Source organism: Aulonocara stuartgranti (genome assembly GCF_965226115.1).
Source record: "Aulonocara stuartgranti genome assembly, chromosome: 7".
Taxonomy (NCBI): domain Eukaryota; kingdom Metazoa; phylum Chordata; class Actinopteri; order Cichliformes; family Cichlidae; genus Aulonocara; species Aulonocara stuartgranti.
This window is the reverse complement of record NC_138945.1, coordinates 19,513,937-19,531,312: the sequence shown is the minus strand read 5'-3', so window position 1 is coordinate 19,531,312 and position 17,376 is coordinate 19,513,937. Positions and strand designations below refer to the sequence as shown.

Sequence of the window (17,376 nt, the reverse complement as noted above, 5' to 3'; positions counted from 1 at the left end):
CTGCTGACAGTGATTAACTAAAGGCAGTTTTCCCAGACACCTTCACGTCAGGCGTGGTTACACTGAGTGTGATTATAACCTTTGTACCATACAATGGTCAACAATGAGGTCTGACAGGCTGATCTCCGTCTTCCTGTCCTAATTACGTGGGATTAAACTTTGGTAAGTGAAACAGGCTTTCAACGAGGTTTAGAGAAATGCGTGTTTGGGCATGGATATCTAGGAACCAGCTGATTTCACCTGTGTTGTGTTTTAAGGGTTGAACAGTTCAGAGCTAACGTAGAAGGAAACATTAGAAGTAGCCTAAGAATCAGTGGATTGTCAAGCATCAGCTGTTTGCTTCTGATTGGACAATAGTTTCAAGCATGTGGTGAATCCTATGAATATTATCTGCACACGGAGCTGGCCACGACAGCTCCTTTTGTCACCCTGAGGGCAAACAGCTCTCTGGGGCTCACAAATCAACTGTCAGACATTAAAAGCAGTCCCGCACTTGTCGTGAATAGTAGTAGTTCAGAAACCTCAGAGCGCACCCACTTCATAATGACAGGCAAATACACTCCTCCTATATGTATGTATAAGCTGGTGTGCAAAGAGCTGTTGCAGCAGGTGATCGCCCTTATTTGGTAGTGGCCCAGATCATGTGACCACAAAATGGTGGAAGCTGTGAGCTGTTTGTAAGCTGAGCATCTCCATCGAGAGGCTGGAAGAAGGAAGCGGGCAGGGAACTTGGAAGTACATTCATGCTCTGAGACGCAGGAGGACAGAGATTCCCGAGCCCCAGAAGCGGTGAGTAGATGGCTTTTATTTGGGGGAGGGGGGTGATAAAAAGAAGAGAAAGAAGGGATATGCTCTATTTTTTTTCCCACAGCCAGCAGACAGGAAGCGAGGGAGAGGGAGGGGCTGCTGGCATCAGCACTGTGGTCCTACGCTGTGCTGGGGAAGTGGATCTTAAGCAAATCAGCATCCTCAGCGGAAGATATATGATGCTGGGTTTTGTTATTCTGCATTATAGGGCTGTGTATCAATGTGTATTTATTTCCTTGTGGGCACAGATACAGTAGACAAACAGTGAATCATCAGCATGGCACTCATCTCCACTGGACAGGAACAAACCATTCAGCATTTTTCTGTTGCAGCTGCTAATGCAATCGTATTTTTCTTAATCCAGATAAAATCCTGCCGATGAGGAACAAGGACTTTCCCTTTTCATGCGAAAGAGCGCACGTGACTCTCGGTGAATTTGCATCCGTGCCCAATCTGTGCTCAGGCAAGCGTGCCGTCATTTGATTTGAATGAGCACTAGGAGGGGAAAAAAAGGAGAGGAATGAAGTTGTGATGTAACGAGCGTCGCCGTTTCCCCGACTCCACCTTCCACTTGTCACCCTGCCTCCTCCACTTTAATCACAGAGGGAGAAGACCTTTAACCTCAGAATCCACCCACCCCATCCCTTGCTCTACTATCTCCCTCTCCCGTCTCACCACTCCTCTTATACCCCCCTCTCCATTCCCTGATAGCTTTGGAGAACTATTGATCAGAAAAGTGTAATCAATACACTTTTTTAGATATGAAGGTGTTAGTACACTTATGGATGCGCTTGGATTGTTTTTTTTTTCTTATGCTCGCACTGATATTGATAAAGCCAAACTGTAATTTTTCACTCTATAAAACAGCGTTGATATAGATCCCAGAGATAAGATTTTTTTTGTTGTGTCCTCTGGCTGACAAACATAGATAAAGACACGATATTGATCAAAAATGTTGTTGGTTAAATTATAGCACTGAAATCAAATCTTATTTTCTGTTCTGCAGCACTATATTGAAAAGTGCTTGGGGATTTCTGAGACGTAACAGGAATGCTTCCATTAAAATGGGTCATATTTTAGTTTTTCTCAATCCACTTCAGATTCATATGTAAAAACATATATATTAATATTTAATTAAGTGAGTAATACTGGACCATATGTTTAAATCCTATTATAATGAAAACATTTTATTAAGATGCCTCTTGAGGAGACGTGGGGGAGTATTATCAGCAAAAACTAACTTTGCTGGCTCAGAATGAGCTTTTCTGGGGTTCAGTCCAAGTACAATTAGACGTATAACAGAGCATGAAATGAAAAAACTCAACTTTCCACTCACTAGTAGCTTTTAAATTTGCCATTTATCTCAACATTACCAAGACTCTAACAACCAGTCTATCTAACTCAGTCATTACATAAAGAGGTATCACAGGCGGCAGAGAGCACACACAGTAGTCTGGGTGCTCTCCAGGTGTGTTTTTCTATCATAAGAGTTCATTTAATAACTGTAATTATCTTCTCGCAGGTCCTCCTGGGGATGGACCTGGCATCAGGGAGTAAAATGAACTCTGAGGGGGATGATGGCAGACCAGGTGAGTGCGAATCAACAAATACCCTTAATAGCTAAAAGAACACTGTGGCATTGCATAACTGTTTCTGTTTTTCTTTTCTTAGTCCCTCCTACCTCTCTACCTCTGCAAGGAGGAGCCTCACAGAGAAAAAAACTATCTGCGCCTCGTATCAGCCTGTCACTGGACCAGAGCGAGGATGACTTCGGAGAGACACCAGATGACCTAGACATTAATGTCGACGACCTCGACACTCCAGATGAGGGGGATTACCTCGACTACACAGACCATGAAATGGACTGGGAAGGTGGGTGACTCTGAATGCTAGAATGCTAACACTGTGAGTTTGATGACCTGAAAGATCGCGATGAAGGTGGGGCACGCAGAATTACAAAGTGATGCAAGCATTTTATTCTCCTCCTTCTGCACAACAAGAGCAAGACTATTTTGTAACACTAACAGCTAATGTTAATATGCTTCATTACTTTACCAAGAATTTAATTGATGTGTTAAAGTGGAAAACCACAGTTACTGATCTATTGATCTTTTTAAAATCAGTCTACAATTTACCCACAATGCATCATTTGGTCTTTTTCTTATCAGATCCCAATACTGCCAACAGGAGTGCTACCAGTGAAGTCTACAATACAATCCCAACATACAGTGCTGAGGAGGAACGCCAAGATGGAAAACTGTGGAGGACTGTCATCATTGGGGAGCAGGAACACCGTATCAACATGAAACTCATTGAGCCCTACATGAAAGTCATCTCTCATGGAGGTGACTCAAGTTTTGTCTCACAGTCTGAGCAGATCTTCCTCCTTAGCTCCGGCTGCTGGGGTCATGTGAGCCCTGCAGACACTGCTCTCAACTCATTTCACTTTTTAAAATCAATTCACAAGTGTAGTTTTTCTTTTGCAAAGTAGTTACCACATTTACAGTAAAGTATAGTAAAGGTGTTAACATTAGGATCCATCAAATGGTGCACTCTCCCTTAAACCCCAACCACTAGAACTGAATACCAGTCCAAGCCAATTGGGTAAAAGACGTTGCTTTTTATAGCAAAGATTGAAATACAAGCTGAATCTGCATACAAAGCAGGTGCAAAGTGTCCCCAGTCACTTTGTACCTGAAAGATTTGTTGTCACTTGAAGCAGAGAACAGTAGAAGTCAGTGGTCTTGTTGCAGCATTTTGGATCAACTAATTGAACTAGTTTTTCAGTATCACTCTGAGACAGGATTTAAGGAACTTGGAAAGATGTTGCACAAATGCATGACAGTCCTACATATTTATATAATATGCAAATTGAAGGACATTCTAATAAAAAAAAATGACTCCAGGACTCCTCATGGTGTTAGAAGAAAGAAAAGAAAGAATTAGATTGAGGAACCTTAGTTTCATGAACCCTAGAGGTAACTATGTGAAGACTATGGCTTTTTAAGACGAATAGCCCTCTTGAGGGCCATTGTGAATAGATGAGATGAACAAAAATAAAAAAAAGTGTGACCACAAGCCTCCTGCCACACAGAAAACCAGAAATAAATCAACAAATTTATAATCATCTAACACACAGTATTTCTCAATTGTAAGCATGCTTTGCTATTGGATTACAGAAGAAAGCCAGGTTAAAAAAGTATTTATGTTAGGTTTACTGCATTACAACCTTGTCATGTTAATGAGCTGCCAGTTCTCATCTAACTAGACCATGGAAGGACGTAGCATTTTGGAAATACCTCATCCCACTTTGGCAGTAGACCAAGTACAAATAAGGAAATGCAGGCTGTAGATGAAGACAACTGATAACCTTTTCAGCACGAATTTTTAAGTCATGTTTCCCTGTGTCACCTGCATGTTACAGTAACGTGATTCATGTGGGCAAAGTTGCCATTTGACTGCTGTGATCCAGATAAATCAAAGTAACAACTGCTCTTTCACCGGGCATAAGGGGTCAGTGAATGGTTCAAAAATAAAAATGATGTGAACTGTGCAGTGCTGTGCAATCGTATACTTGTACACAACCGTGTGTGAGTATAATGCATGAAAACCACAGGGGGACCTGGATCTTAAATTGAGACCAGTCACTAAGTCACACATTACTGGTTTCACAGGCAGGGGCCCCATGTCTATCTCTTCCCCCTCTGTGGTGCCTTAACCACGAGCTCTGGTTAGTCTGTGGGTGGATTGACCATGAGGGTGGAAATATGCAGGCCATGCATATCCCACTGTGCTCTGCGTTGCAGGTTTAGTGAAACGCAGCTGTCTCATGGAAACAGAGACGTCTGTCACTGAAAATTCAATCTCACCAGCTCTGTCATTTTGATAAAAGACCTGCTGTCTGAGTGACACCAAATCTGGTAATGAATGGCTTTGTGAATAGACGGAAATTACATTAATCAGAAAAGTAGCGAGAGGAAACAGGGCAGAGAGACAGATGGACAAAAGATAAATAGAACAAAAAATAAAAGAGCAATCAAGTATCTCGCCAGAGGAACTCTTACTACTTTTATTTTTGTGTGTGCTTTTTATCAAGGCTACTATGGCAACGGAGTGAACGCCATCATCGTGTTTGCTGCTTGTTTTCTGCCAGACAGCGACCGAGAGGAGTACCATGAAATAATGGAGAACCTCTTCCTGTGAGTATCAAAAAGCGGTGACTAAGACGCTCTTTAAACGACTCTTTGTTTTTTCCAGTGTTTTGCTTTGACCCCGTTAAATTCAGCCACATCGTTCGGTGCATATCCTGTTTTTGTAGTAGTGTTATTCATTTGCTTTTTCATTTTTTCAAGCAATGATCGACCATCTGATCATGACTGATCTATATATATATATAAACATAAAAATATAAACATATGAGTTTATGGGTAAAACTTTGAAAATTTGGGAATAAACCAGGAATCATCCTTGATGTCACCAAGATGTATAAGGCAGCGCCACAGACTGTATATTAACAATGGGCATAGCCACTATGACATCACTCATTGGTTTGTTATTCATTTAAACATTTAGGTCTTTGCTATCACATTACCATATTTGGGTGTAAGTTTGCTTTCATGCTTGATTAGCAAACTGGATCTATTGATTGTATGTGCGCATCCCAAAGATACTGATTTCTTTTAATTAGTACTAAGTAGCAATTTACCAATTCCCTGACACTGGAGCTCAGGACTTCTTGTTTACTTTTTACCTACTAAACAAGCCATATTTTTTCAGCTACTTTTATTAAAAATGTTTCCAAAGGCACTAATCAATCAAGCCAGGATTGTGTTTATTTGTGGTGCAAGTTAGTTTTACTTTCAGAGAGAGGATATTAACTTGCTTTTGGAGTCAGCCAGCTGGCACTGGCAACATCATGAGCGAAAGGCTGCAATTAAAAAAATCTGTTTAATGTATTTTTCACCTTAAGTGGGTTTTGGATTGATGCTAATATCAACATATTAACATAATTGCAATGATAATTTTAACATCCTGAAGGTCAGGTAACGCTACAGTCACACTCAGGAAAAAGTGGTTTGACACTTAAAATTAAAGCGAATGTTTGCAGTGATCTTATGATGTAATTGCATTTGAACTCTCCAGCCACTTGTAGTCACTTGCCATCTTCAAAGTGTATCAAGATGGCAATAAAACACCAAAAAGAGGGAGTCAGTTTGCTATCAAGTAAAAAGGGTCAAGTTGGGAATTACATGAACCTTAAAACTTCATTAGAACTGAAGAAGCCTCTTGGATGAGACGTAAAACGTCTTCCTGAGTCCTGCTGAAACCTCATCAATTTGATGCAAAAGTTCATAAATTCCTTCACAAATTGCTGCAGGAAGGTGATTTAACTGCAAAATGACAGGGGCCTGGCAAACCTTCCTTTTATACAAGAATATAATCAGAATAAAACTAGTTGGCAACCAGATAAAAAAACTATTTGCAAACCTTGGTCTATCTCCCTGAGAGTGATTGCAGTCATTCCAAGTCAGAGCATTTTTTTGAAGACAGGTTGCCTCCTACCAGGTGACCTGTGCAATTGCACAATTTAATCTCGCCCTGAGATTAAAGGCATTGGTCGTCTCTACTTGCAGAAAAAAATTCAATGTAATCACTGGGCAACCACTGAATTTTCTGAGTTGCTATCCTTTTTTTATTCTAGTGTGAATGAACTGTTGCTCACATTAGATTCATTTTGCGCACAAAGTAAACATATGCGTTGGATATCAATGCCAAATTATCCAGTATTTCTCAAACAACTACAAAATGTGTAAAAACCACAAGTATGTACCTCATTGTGGCTATACAAAAAGTCACACAATCACACAGCCTTGTCCATATTAAAGTACTAATATGTACTAATTTGTGCAGTTGGCATTCAGGAACAGGATAAAGAGTCGAAATCACGGATTCTTCCTTACAGTCTAACACTGCATGTGTAAATACGTTTGGATAGTCTGACTCAGCACTCACTACAGGCATCAGTGGCAACATTTACAGTACAAATTTTGTAAACAAGTTCTTGTAGATTTTAGTGTTATGTTACAAGCATAGACCTGCGCCTTTTCTAGTCAGCAGAGGGGGGCACTCTGATTGCAACAAGAAGTCCGATTGAACAGAAAGCTATTAGAACATGAACCTTCTTCTCATGTGATCATTCATTTATGACCTCAGTTTGAATGTAATATGGTTGAATTGCTAGTTTGGAGTCTTCTTTATTATAGAAGGATGTTAACTGTACTATTCATTTTATAGTAAAATGTGCAATAAAGCACTTAGGGACGGTCATAAGCCGGTTTCCAAAAAACAGTAGGATAACAACCTATTACTGACCTCGAGGCTTCAAGACGGGGGTCCACAAAAACGGATGATGTATTTAAAGTCTAAAAAATTGCAAAAGACTAAATGCATCACAATGGAACAGGGTCATTAAACTCTTGTATTACTTGGATGATGAACTGAGAGTTAATTTGAAGGATTCTTGTGATTGATGGGCACTTGAACAGCTGTAACATGTAACGTCCAACCCACAGTAGTCAAAGTGTCATGCCAGCCTGTGGGAAATACACAGCTGTGTTTGTGGTCTTCCAGTCAAAATTGGTTCATGGCAATGCAGCATCGAAATGCATATGACAAAAGCAATGTGTGTGTGGATGTAATTATCAAATTAAGGACGTTGTTGCTGTTTCAATCAGCCATGACACTCCTGCACAAACACAACTTTCTAAATGAAGTGATTAAAATTCAGTGTGAGTCTAGCTTGTTTGCTAGGACCTCCCGTGTCGATATATCCACTGTTGTGCTGGCACAGTGGCGCCTCATGCTTGGACAGTGTGCTAGGGATCCCACAGGCTGTTCTGTGGAAGATATTGAGTGAGCTGGCATATCCGAGAGTTCTGGAAAGAACGGAAAGGAGGTAAACCGTACTGTCTGCAGTTTCTGATGCCAGATGGCTTGAGGTCTGAATCTGCGCGAGGAGGAGTAACTGTAGCTGGGTGCTGAACGGTATTCAGTTTGATGTCAGTGGGAGATGATCAGAATATTCAGGAAACAGAGTGGATCAGCAGTGCTGGTCTGTAAGCAAGCTGGGGAATGACATTTGATCAGGAGGAGAGGAGAGCCAGTGAAGTTAGATGAGTTATTGAGGAAACTAGCTGAGGAGATTGTCAAGTTATTTTCAAAGCAGGCGACAAAGTTCCCTGCTGACTGCGAAGACAGCGAGGAGGTGGTGGAGGGACTGCGGAAAAAAACGAGAAAGCGATAACAGTTTCTTATGGTTTGAATTAGAGAATTGGATTTTCGGAAAAGTAGAAGTCTGATCGAGCTTGTGAGATTGATGCAAAGAAGGAAAGAGGAAGCAACATTTTTGCCAATTTCTCATTGCTGACTTCAGAGGGGAGAAATGTTTAAAATGCTGTTAGTTGGTTTTTTCAAATTGAGGGTAAGACTTGTGTCCTATTTCCTCATATTTCTTTGCATTGAGCGTTCAAATAAAAGTTGCTCCTGTATTTCACCATTTTAACACATAATGCCAGAGACTTTCGAACTCCGCTTGCTTTTGATATTTGGAAGTTTTTGATTGAATTACAGTTTAGCCCAGGTGAGTTTCTGCAAGGCATGATGCTGTTTCACATTAATGTAGTTACAGTTCTGTTTGTCTAAGTCAGCCATTCCCAAAGTCAAGAGTGCTGAGACCCTCTGAAAAACCAAAAAACCCATGACGTCCACCATAATACAAGAGAAAAAGAAACTTCAGTATAGAGTCAGAGTAATGAGTAATATCACAAGCTAACCTAAAATAAAACCTATAGCTAAATATGCAACTTAACATACTTTTGAGTAATCTCAATTTGAATTTCTGTTATTATTGTGTCTCATCTGCAAGACCTTCACAGCAGCACACCAGGTGGCCCCAGCTTACACTTTGGGACTCACTGATCTGCATTTATTGAGAGTGTTAAAATTTGTAAACTGTTAGGGGCACAAACCACGAAGCAACAATGACACCAGTGTCAGTGTGTAAAAATGGTAGTTTCTGCAGTGGCCACTTGAGGCAGGCTGCAAAACCAAATCAGCCCTATAGACCCCACCATGCTAACTTCAGGGATGTAACAAACACGTTTAATGCCAGGTACAAAACACAGTTTTGCTTCTCATAACATTTCAGAACTCAGTCGTTTGGTCTTTGTGTAGACTTAAATTTTGAGGCGTGTATCCCAACATGCACTTTATTTCCAGTAATTGAAATTAACCTCTTGAGAAAGCCTGATGGAGAATATTACTTGGGGTACAGTCCCTCAAAAAACTGTGCTGCTCGTTTAGTCTGTAAAGGCTAGCAACTAATGAAGTTCGTTAGCATTAGCTGAAAGCTTAGCGCTTCTCACTCTCATCCAACTTAAAGCTTAAAAAACCAACATGGCTCAAAACACACTCAGTATACCCATCCTTTTTATACAGTCTACACAGCCTGCATTTAGTATTTAGAGCTAAATGGCAAGTAGGCTAAACTACAACATGGTGAACATGTTAAATATTACTAGTACATGCTACGGTATTGTTTGGGCCTGTGATTTTAGCCTGTTGTTAGGTGGTTGGTAGGCAACAAAATGACTTATATCCCCCTGAGAATAGGAAAAAAAGAATCGTCCAATTGAACTTGTGATTTCCTGCCTCTTTGGAGCTACAAGAGGCCACCCAAACACATGAGATATCAATGGAAAGCCCAGGATGTCCTCTATTTACACCAGGACGTTGTAAGGTAGCTCAAATAAGTCAAAAGATATAGACCAAAAACAAATGTCAATTACATTAAATTAAGATAATGCTGCTAATGCTATAGATGCATAAATGCTACGAATGGGTTATTGGTTGGTGGTTTAGGGGCCTAAGATGTACCTGTATGTCAAGCTTGGTTGCTCCACTCCTGATGGTGTGGGCGGGGTTTGAGGATAGACAGAAAGAGAGTTTTCGTCTTACAGTAAGATTTGTACATAAAATGTATTTATATACTGTAGCACCTTTCTAAATCAGGATCGCAAAGTGCTTCACAATAGCAGTCAATTCAAATATTAACGCAGTAATATTATCTACTAGTCAAAACCAAGCCTATACAAATACGTCTTGAGCTGCTGTTTAAAAGTGTGTGCAAGTTGGCATGCTGGTGCTTAGCTAAAAGCACTGTTCTTTAGGGAGTGTAGAAATCAGCAATGGGTCCAAATACAACATTTTACTCTTTTATATAATCCTATATGGTATTCCAGAAAAAAAATGGTATGAACCCTTGGTTTAAAGCCAGAATAGGGGTCAGGGTTATGTAAGCAGTACTTACAGGAAGGGTGAAGCTTCAGAAAATTAATTTGTGTGTACTCATGTGTGCGTTTTTCCAGTTATGTGATCAGCACACTGGAGCTGATGGTGGCAGAGGACTACATGATTGTATACCTGAATGGAGCCACACCCCACAGAAGAATGCCTGGACTTGGTTGGCTAAAGAAGTGCTATCAGATGATTGACAGAAGGTCTGTCCTGTTCAGTGGTATCACTGCTATGCGATACTACATTGGTTTTGTGAGAGAAGCCCTGAATGACTAAGAACATTTGCAGCTTTGCAGAATGAAAGTGAAAACTGATGCACCAACATTTACATAATACTTTGGCATGTGATGTTATCCTCAGGCTCAGGAAGAACTTGAAATCCTTCATTATTCTCCATCCATCATGGTTTATCAGGACCATTCTAGCCATTACCAAGCCATTCATCAGGTAAAGAATACTTCACTTTTAGCTGGCACGCTATCAGTATTTGTTGTGGTCTGGTGGTTGGTCCACTGTCTTGTTCTAAAGATTGCTGCTGGATCTTGACACGTATTAAAACAATTAAGGCTGCTTAAAATTATTACACTGAGACAATTAGCTGCTAATGTGACTCCAGACCTTTTAATATAGTGTAACGGAGTAATGCACATTTATTGCTTTTATCGTGTTTCTGTTATGTAGATCTTTAATTGTGTGTGTGTGCCTATGTAAAAATGGTCATTTTTTGTGCACATGCTTGTGATGCCTCAGCACCAAGTTCAGCAGTAAGATAAAGTATGTAAACAGTCTGGACGAGCTGCAGGAACTCATCCCGATGGACTGCATCCAGATCCCAGAGTGCATCATTAGGTGAGTCCCTTTAAACCTTTAAACACAACACTGCCTCCACCTCCTCTGAGCCCAGATGGTCTTTTAAATAAGTCTATTTTCATCTTGTCATTTAAACTCTAACCTCTAGACTCGACAAGCAGCTGAAGGAAGCGGCAGAGAACTCGAGGTAAGCATCGACCCTCCTGCTCGCATTACTTATTCTGCTTTTTTTCTTCTCTCTCTCTTTTTTTTCCATCTACAGTTGAAGCGCTCTCTTATCAGGCAACTCACTTTTTAGATCACAGGGATTCTTCTGCTGGATCAGGGCCCAATTGGATTTGGCTATAGTTGCAATTACAGGAGAGAGAAAGAATTTGCTAAAGAGGCTAAATGCATTGCTTTCATCTCATTTATCATTACAGCAAAATAAATGAGCCAGTCCTTATAGCACAGTGATCTATTGCACTGATAATAAATGTAGAAAAGAAGCAGTAGAATTCCCACACTAATCACCGGCTGACTAACTGTGCTCTGAAGCGTAAGTTGCATGCACCTGCAAATTCAGCGCATGCTCGTGTATTACAACAGTAAATTCTGCTTTAACAACCTTTCAATCCCCGCCCTCCCCCGGCCCGATCAAGAGTGAACAGTTTTCTGCAGGGATCCGAGCCAACTGCAGCAAGCAGAACAGAGTAAGTCCTCGAAGATGTTTAAGTTCACACATAGAAGACAAACGGCCTTGTGTCAGCAGTCTGTCACTACTACATAAACACACCCATCTCTAATGTCTCTGCTTTGTACTTTCATCTTCCCAGCAGACCAGACGCAGCTGGTGCCAGCGGCTCGTAAATCCAAACATCCTGAATAGATGGGTCACCTCGATGCTCAGAAGTCACTGTTGTATTGAATGGGCGCATCTGGAAAATTGTGTAGCTACTGTGTGTGCGTCTGTCAGTGTTTTGTCAATTACACACTGGAGTTTAATAAGAGAATACAACTTACAATAGCACCTGATCACGATAAGATCTTTAACGGCTGCTGTAGCACCTGCTGTACCTTACACCTGCAGTCCTGATATACATGTAGTCTTAAGTGTGATTTTTTGTTTTGGGAGCATCAGCAGACTAGTGCCATTGCTCACTTTAGGGTAGGGACTTCAATTACACACTAGACAGCGCACTGCGCAAATCCATTTGTAGAGTCTATAGTGTTGTAGTTGTGTGCATGAGAAGCAATAATATCACCCTTTACTGGTTACTCAGTCTCAGTATTTCTGATGAAGAAACTACTTCTGTGTACGCAGTAAAAGCACAGGGTGCCTTGTGCCATGGAAGATGACCAACTGGCTTTTGACCAATCCAAACCTCTTTCTGGAAAATTAACCATAAAACTAGATATTTTACCTTTATAGAGTTAATCTAAGACTAAGAAGGAATAACTTAATTATTATATGAAGCTGTCAGTGCTATGTGACAGCATGTCTTTTTAGTCGTGTTCTGCAAGTGTGTGTGCGTGTCTGTGCGCACGCATGCATGTGTCTTTCTGTCTATACACGTCGAAACTCATCCTCAGTTTCTGCTTGACGACCAGGAAGAATCTCGGGTGAGAGTAGCGATGGGATCTTTGATAAGCACATCTTTATCTGTGTGTGTCCACACGCATGCGTGTGTGCGTATCTGTGCATCAGTGCATGTCCCCCTCATTAGATAACCGATGGTCCTCTTGCACAGTCTATAATGGTGTACTGAGGGGATGCAAAGAAATTGTTGATCACTGGCTAGTAATTCAATAAAAATAAATCGATTCAAGTCTGAATGTATTTTATCATTTCTTTGTCTGCCAAATTACAAATCAGCCACTTTCAACCTGGTGAAGTCACGAGTTGCTCTTTATTCCTAATGGATTTGTTTGCAAAACTTTATTTGAACAGAATAACCAGGATAACACATACTCAAATTAAATATCAACAACAATAAGCACATGGGTAAAAGAGAAAAACAAACATAAACAGGGTGATTAATCAAATTTTAAACCCCAATCCAACACAATTATACATGGTAATATGATCAATGAAACCATCACAACAAGTAAACTGCCACGATGAAATGTTAAAGATACGCAGAAATCTTCGTGCTACAAACCGGGTGTGGCGAATAAAGCTTAATTTTGTTAATTTTATTTTTAAAAAAAGGAAGTTTGGGAGTGTTAAATACATTTTACTGTTTTTAAATGCAACACATTTCATTGTGTGAATGCAGTTATAAAAACAGAGCTCATTATGAACAGCATCTCATGTTTCATTTGGTCAGGCTCATTCAGTAAAGGATAAATGACTCTGTCCCTCGGGGGAAGGGGGAGACAAACAGCACTGGGGAAGAAACGAAGAAGGAAAGAATTGCAAAAGAAATCTTATGAGATGGAAAGCATCACGTTCACCGGAACGTGTAGCTTTCATCATCGTACTCCAGCTCGTCCTCGTTGTCCTCTCCCAGCTGTCCGTATCGGAACTTCCTGTACACTGTGCCATCCTGGCCCATGTAAACAATGTCCTCATCTTCATCATCGTCGTCATCATTGTCATCATCCTTATTCCCTGAGCGACGTTCACTGAGGTCGACCAGCTGGGACTCCTGAAATCGGCCGCCAGAGGAGCCGGCTCTGCCGCTGTAAGAAGAAGCAGAGCTGTAGCCTCCTCCGTATCCCCCACCGGAGCCCAGCTTTTCATAGCCGCGGGGAGGGATGTCTGAGCGCACGTTTTTCAAGCGGGAATGTCTGATAAGGACGATGACGGTGACCAGAACCAGCACCAGCAGGACGCAGGCTATAATGAAGACTGTCAGGTTACCTCTGGCCTCCTCTTCCTCCTCATTCCTGAATGCCAAGTTGGTGCTGAGAATGCACTCACCTGGAAAGAAAACAGAAGTTTAGACACTGATACAAAAAGTAACTGTGGTACCTGAACAGGAGCTTTAATGATAATAAAACTGAAAGGGCAGTCAACAGATTTTGTGCAGGCAGTGAAATTTCCTTGGAATGAAAAGTACCATGAATGTCTTTAGTGGCTCTGGAGGGAGCTTTTCAAAATCTGAAACAAAATGTGAAATATGAAAGCTTTTGTAGGTGCTCCTGGTTTCCAAAAGTAAAAAAATGTGATATTCACTGTGAACTTTTCTACAGTTTGAATCAAAGTGAAGCTCTGTTGGTTGGAAACACTGGTGGAAAAAGGTTAACAAGCCCATCAGAAAATACCCTTCTCTGTAAAGAAAAGCCAACGGAGAAGCTTGTGTTTGTAAAACTTGGTTTCATGGGAAGAAAAAACAATACCAGAGAAAAATATTTGGAGTAAATTATGCCCCACTCTTTTGCTTATAATGGCAGCAACAAAGGATTGAATTTACTACCAATCTGTCTACATTCATATTTGGAGCTACCTGCCATGCCAGAATTACAGAAAATATAATGTTACTGAAATAACTTCATAAAACTCATAGTCAGAGCTGGTCTACTAAATTTTCAGCAGAAAATGCTGTTTCTGTTTCAGCAGCGTTAAAGATAATGGTTCAATTAAATGCAGATTTTACAGTTAAATCCATAATTTGTTTGGTTTGTTAGGACTATTTTTGCAGTTTTGCCGTTGTAATATTAAAAATGAGGCCCATATAGGGCTGGGCGATATATCGAGGTTTTAAAAAATATCGATATATTTTCATATGTGACAATATCGTTTATATCGATATAGTATATGTTACGTTATAATTATAACTTGTGGAGCCGCAAGTTTGCCTGTCTTTCGTCCACTTTTGTCTCTATGCAACGTTACTGGGCCTTGCGTCTCCCCCTCCCCCATCGCTTCACCTGCAGGCAACGACAAGATGGACACGGCAAATCTCCGTTAACGAGTTACCGCGGATCACCCCGTGCGTGGGGCTGGACGGCGTCAACGTGTTAGCGAGCTAACCGCGCTAACGACATGCATGGCCTAAAATCCTTTCATTTTCTCCAAAATCAATAGTGCGCCTTTTGTATGAATTCTGGTTGTGCTTACTGACCGCGAACCGATTTTATGTGGAACACAGCGCTCAGCAATCTGTCAAGAAATGTTCTAGTTCAACTTTGGTAAGCTACGGAGCTGCACCGCTTGATGGATTGTCGGAGTATTACGGCTACCGTAGTCCGGAGCCTCGCGGAGTGATACGTACTGTGCTTCAACGTAATATTACCGTATTTTGTGTGTATAAGCACCATAAATGGCACCTGTTAAGAGACATGATTACGAAGCAGATCTCCAGGCTGTCAGTCACGCAGTACAAGTTGGGAACAGAGCAGCTGTGAAATCTGTCTTTGTTATTATGCTCAGCGTCTTTTAGTTTACATTTTGACTGCACAATTGTGAGCTTTTTGTTATGCACAAAAACAACATTGTTTTCTTTTATTTATGGAGCATTATTATTTAATAAATGCTGATAATTAATTTTTGAGTAATTTCTTCACGTACATCTGTGCTGTATGTTAATAAAAGTGCCTGTGTGACATCTGGGACACAGCTTTGACTAAGAACTCTCTTTTTGTTCTTACCTTATGGCTTAAAAAAAATATCGAGATATATATCATATATCGCCATCCAGCTAAAAAATATCGAGATGTGAATTTTGGGTCATATCGCCCAGCCCTAGGCCCATGGCAAGTGAACGAGCTCATAATTAAGCTGAAAAACACAAATAAAAAACTACAAGTAGGCAAATCAACAATATTGTGCAATCTTAAAAAGCAGAGATATTGGCCAGCTCCGCAACACCAAATAGCCTGAAATATCACAGACGACAACTAAAGAGATGGTGACAGAGTTATTTCCATGGTTAAGAAAATCATGTTCACAACATCTAAGCTATTTAAGAACACTCTGGGAGTTAGGCATAACAGAGGTTTTACAACAAGGTGGAAACAACTGGTTACACTCAAGAACAAAAAGGCCAGTTTAGACATCTAAAAGAGGCTACAAAATCTGGAGAAACAGCTTATGATCCAAAGCATATGACATTACCTGTCAACGGAAAAATTATGGCATGGGCATGTTTGGCTGCTAGTGGGAACGGGCCACTAGTGTTTATAAGTGATCAGGCAATCAGGATGAATTGTGAAGTGTACAGGGCTGTAGTCTCTGCTTAGATTCAGGCAAGTGTTGGGCAGTGCTTCTCAGCGCAACTAGATAATGAACCAAAGCATACTGCAAAAGCAACCCAAGAGTTTCTCAAAGCAACAAAACGGGATATTCTTCAATGAGCAAAACACTGATCTGATCTCAGCCCAAGCTTTTCAGTTATTAAACACAAAACTGAAATTACAAATAAATATGTCTTTTATTGACCTAATAGTAATATAAGCAGAGGAAAAAACAATTCTGCAACCAATAGCTCCTCTTACTTAACAACTAAATGAAATAGCAACTCAGCTGCATTATGGGAAAAGTGTCCAACCTTTAACTGATCATTTCAAACCTGAGGATCTGAGGTCGTTATTTTAGGATCTCTCTTTTCTGGGGGACATTTTATAGACCAAGACATCAATCAACTGCTGTAATTTCAAAAAAAATAATTAAAAGATTGATCGCTAATGAAAAATGTAATTAACCACAACCTTTACTCGTCAAGAGATGTGATAAGTTTAATCTAAACATCTTCCCTCCCTACCTGTAAGACTTTATTAGTTTAACTCTTTCCCCCAAGAGGACCGCCTCTGTACCCACCCCAATATATCAATAACAACCATTAAATAGGTTCTGGGTTCTTCCTCAGCAGGCGGTGTAGGAAGAGATCATTCTCACTAACTTCTGATGCACAGTTCCCATTCCCAGTTGTTTTATTCTGGAAGCAGGCGTGAAATATGACACAAACTGCTCACATTCTAGCAGACGTGCAAGGGAAGAAAGAGTTAAGGAAGAAAATTACAACCTGAACACAATGATAACTCTCAGCATACAAGATAGAAGTTCAGCCTACCCCGTGTCTCTGTGCAGTTACAACAGTCTTGCTGCTGGGTTTTGGTGTCTTCCTCTTCATCTTCGTGGTGGCAACAAAGTAGACAGCGCCCTCCAGCCTCTAAAATAGCCTGAGCAGAACACACTGTGCAGTTGGACGGACCGGGTCCCCGACACTCCAGGCAGGAACTATCACAGTCTTCACACGAGTGGCTTGAACCCTGATGAAGGACAGGGGTGACTCAGAGCTACAGCATTTTTGCATCATAACTACTGATTCTTTGCTTCCAAAAGTTTTTTTTTAAATGCTGAATAAAAGCGCAACCAGCCTCTCAGCACAGTCAATTAACATTCATCTACCTGTCCAACAATTTCAATCAACAGCTTCACAGCATGAGCTGCGAGGTTTATTTAGAAATTGTGACACAGTA

General features: G+C 40.7%; 2 protein-coding genes across 7 annotated transcripts in view; one reads left to right on the top strand and one right to left on the bottom strand.

The window, feature by feature from the left end:
- Positions 1-90: 90 nt before the first annotated feature.
- prune2 (prune homolog 2 with BCH domain) lies at positions 91-12,779 on the top strand. 3 transcript variants are annotated; one of them, XM_082539159.1, is made up of 12 exons: positions 97-162; positions 631-789; positions 2,330-2,396; positions 2,479-2,679; positions 2,976-3,152; positions 4,904-5,006; positions 10,233-10,364; positions 10,522-10,608; positions 10,912-11,010; positions 11,120-11,158; positions 11,613-11,663; positions 11,787-12,779. In XM_082539159.1, the coding sequence occupies exons 3-12, from the start codon at positions 2,342-2,344 to the stop codon at positions 11,818-11,820; spliced, it is 978 nt and encodes a 325-aa protein (XP_082395285.1). In that variant the 5' UTR covers positions 97-162; positions 631-789; positions 2,330-2,341; the 3' UTR covers positions 11,821-12,779. The 3 variants fall into 3 exon arrangements, with proteins under 3 accessions (XP_082395286.1, XP_082395285.1, XP_082395287.1); XM_082539160.1 differs by lacking the exon at positions 631-789 and having other exon boundaries at positions 91-162; XM_082539161.1 differs by lacking the exon at positions 97-162 and having other exon boundaries at positions 170-789; positions 11,790-12,779.
- A 109-nt stretch (positions 12,780-12,888) lies between these two features.
- pcsk5a (proprotein convertase subtilisin/kexin type 5a) overlaps positions 12,889-17,376 on the bottom strand; it is a 43,079-nt gene continuing 38,591 nt past the window's right edge. For all 4 annotated transcript variants that reach the window (XM_082538719.1, XM_082538720.1, XM_082538721.1 and 1 more), the window contains 2 exons: positions 16,968-17,166; positions 12,889-13,876 (listed from right to left, as the gene is read on the bottom strand). In XM_082538719.1, the coding sequence (XP_082394845.1) occupies positions 13,404-13,876; positions 16,968-17,166 (672 nt within the window). In that variant the 3' untranslated portion in view covers positions 12,889-13,403. The remainder of the gene's footprint in view (positions 13,877-16,967; positions 17,167-17,376) is intronic.

Excerpts from the sequence above, each read along its gene's own strand:
- prune2 (XM_082539160.1), top strand. The coding sequence starts at position 2,342 with ATGGACCTGGCATCAGGGAGTAAAATGAACTCTGAGGGGGATGATGGC. Across the intron at positions 5,007-10,232 it reads ATAATGGAGAACCTCTTCCT|TTATGTGATCAGCACACTGG; the intron begins GTGAGTATCAAA and ends GCGTTTTTCCAG. Across the intron at positions 10,365-10,521 it reads TATCAGATGATTGACAGAAG|GCTCAGGAAGAACTTGAAAT; the intron begins GTCTGTCCTGTT and ends TGTTATCCTCAG.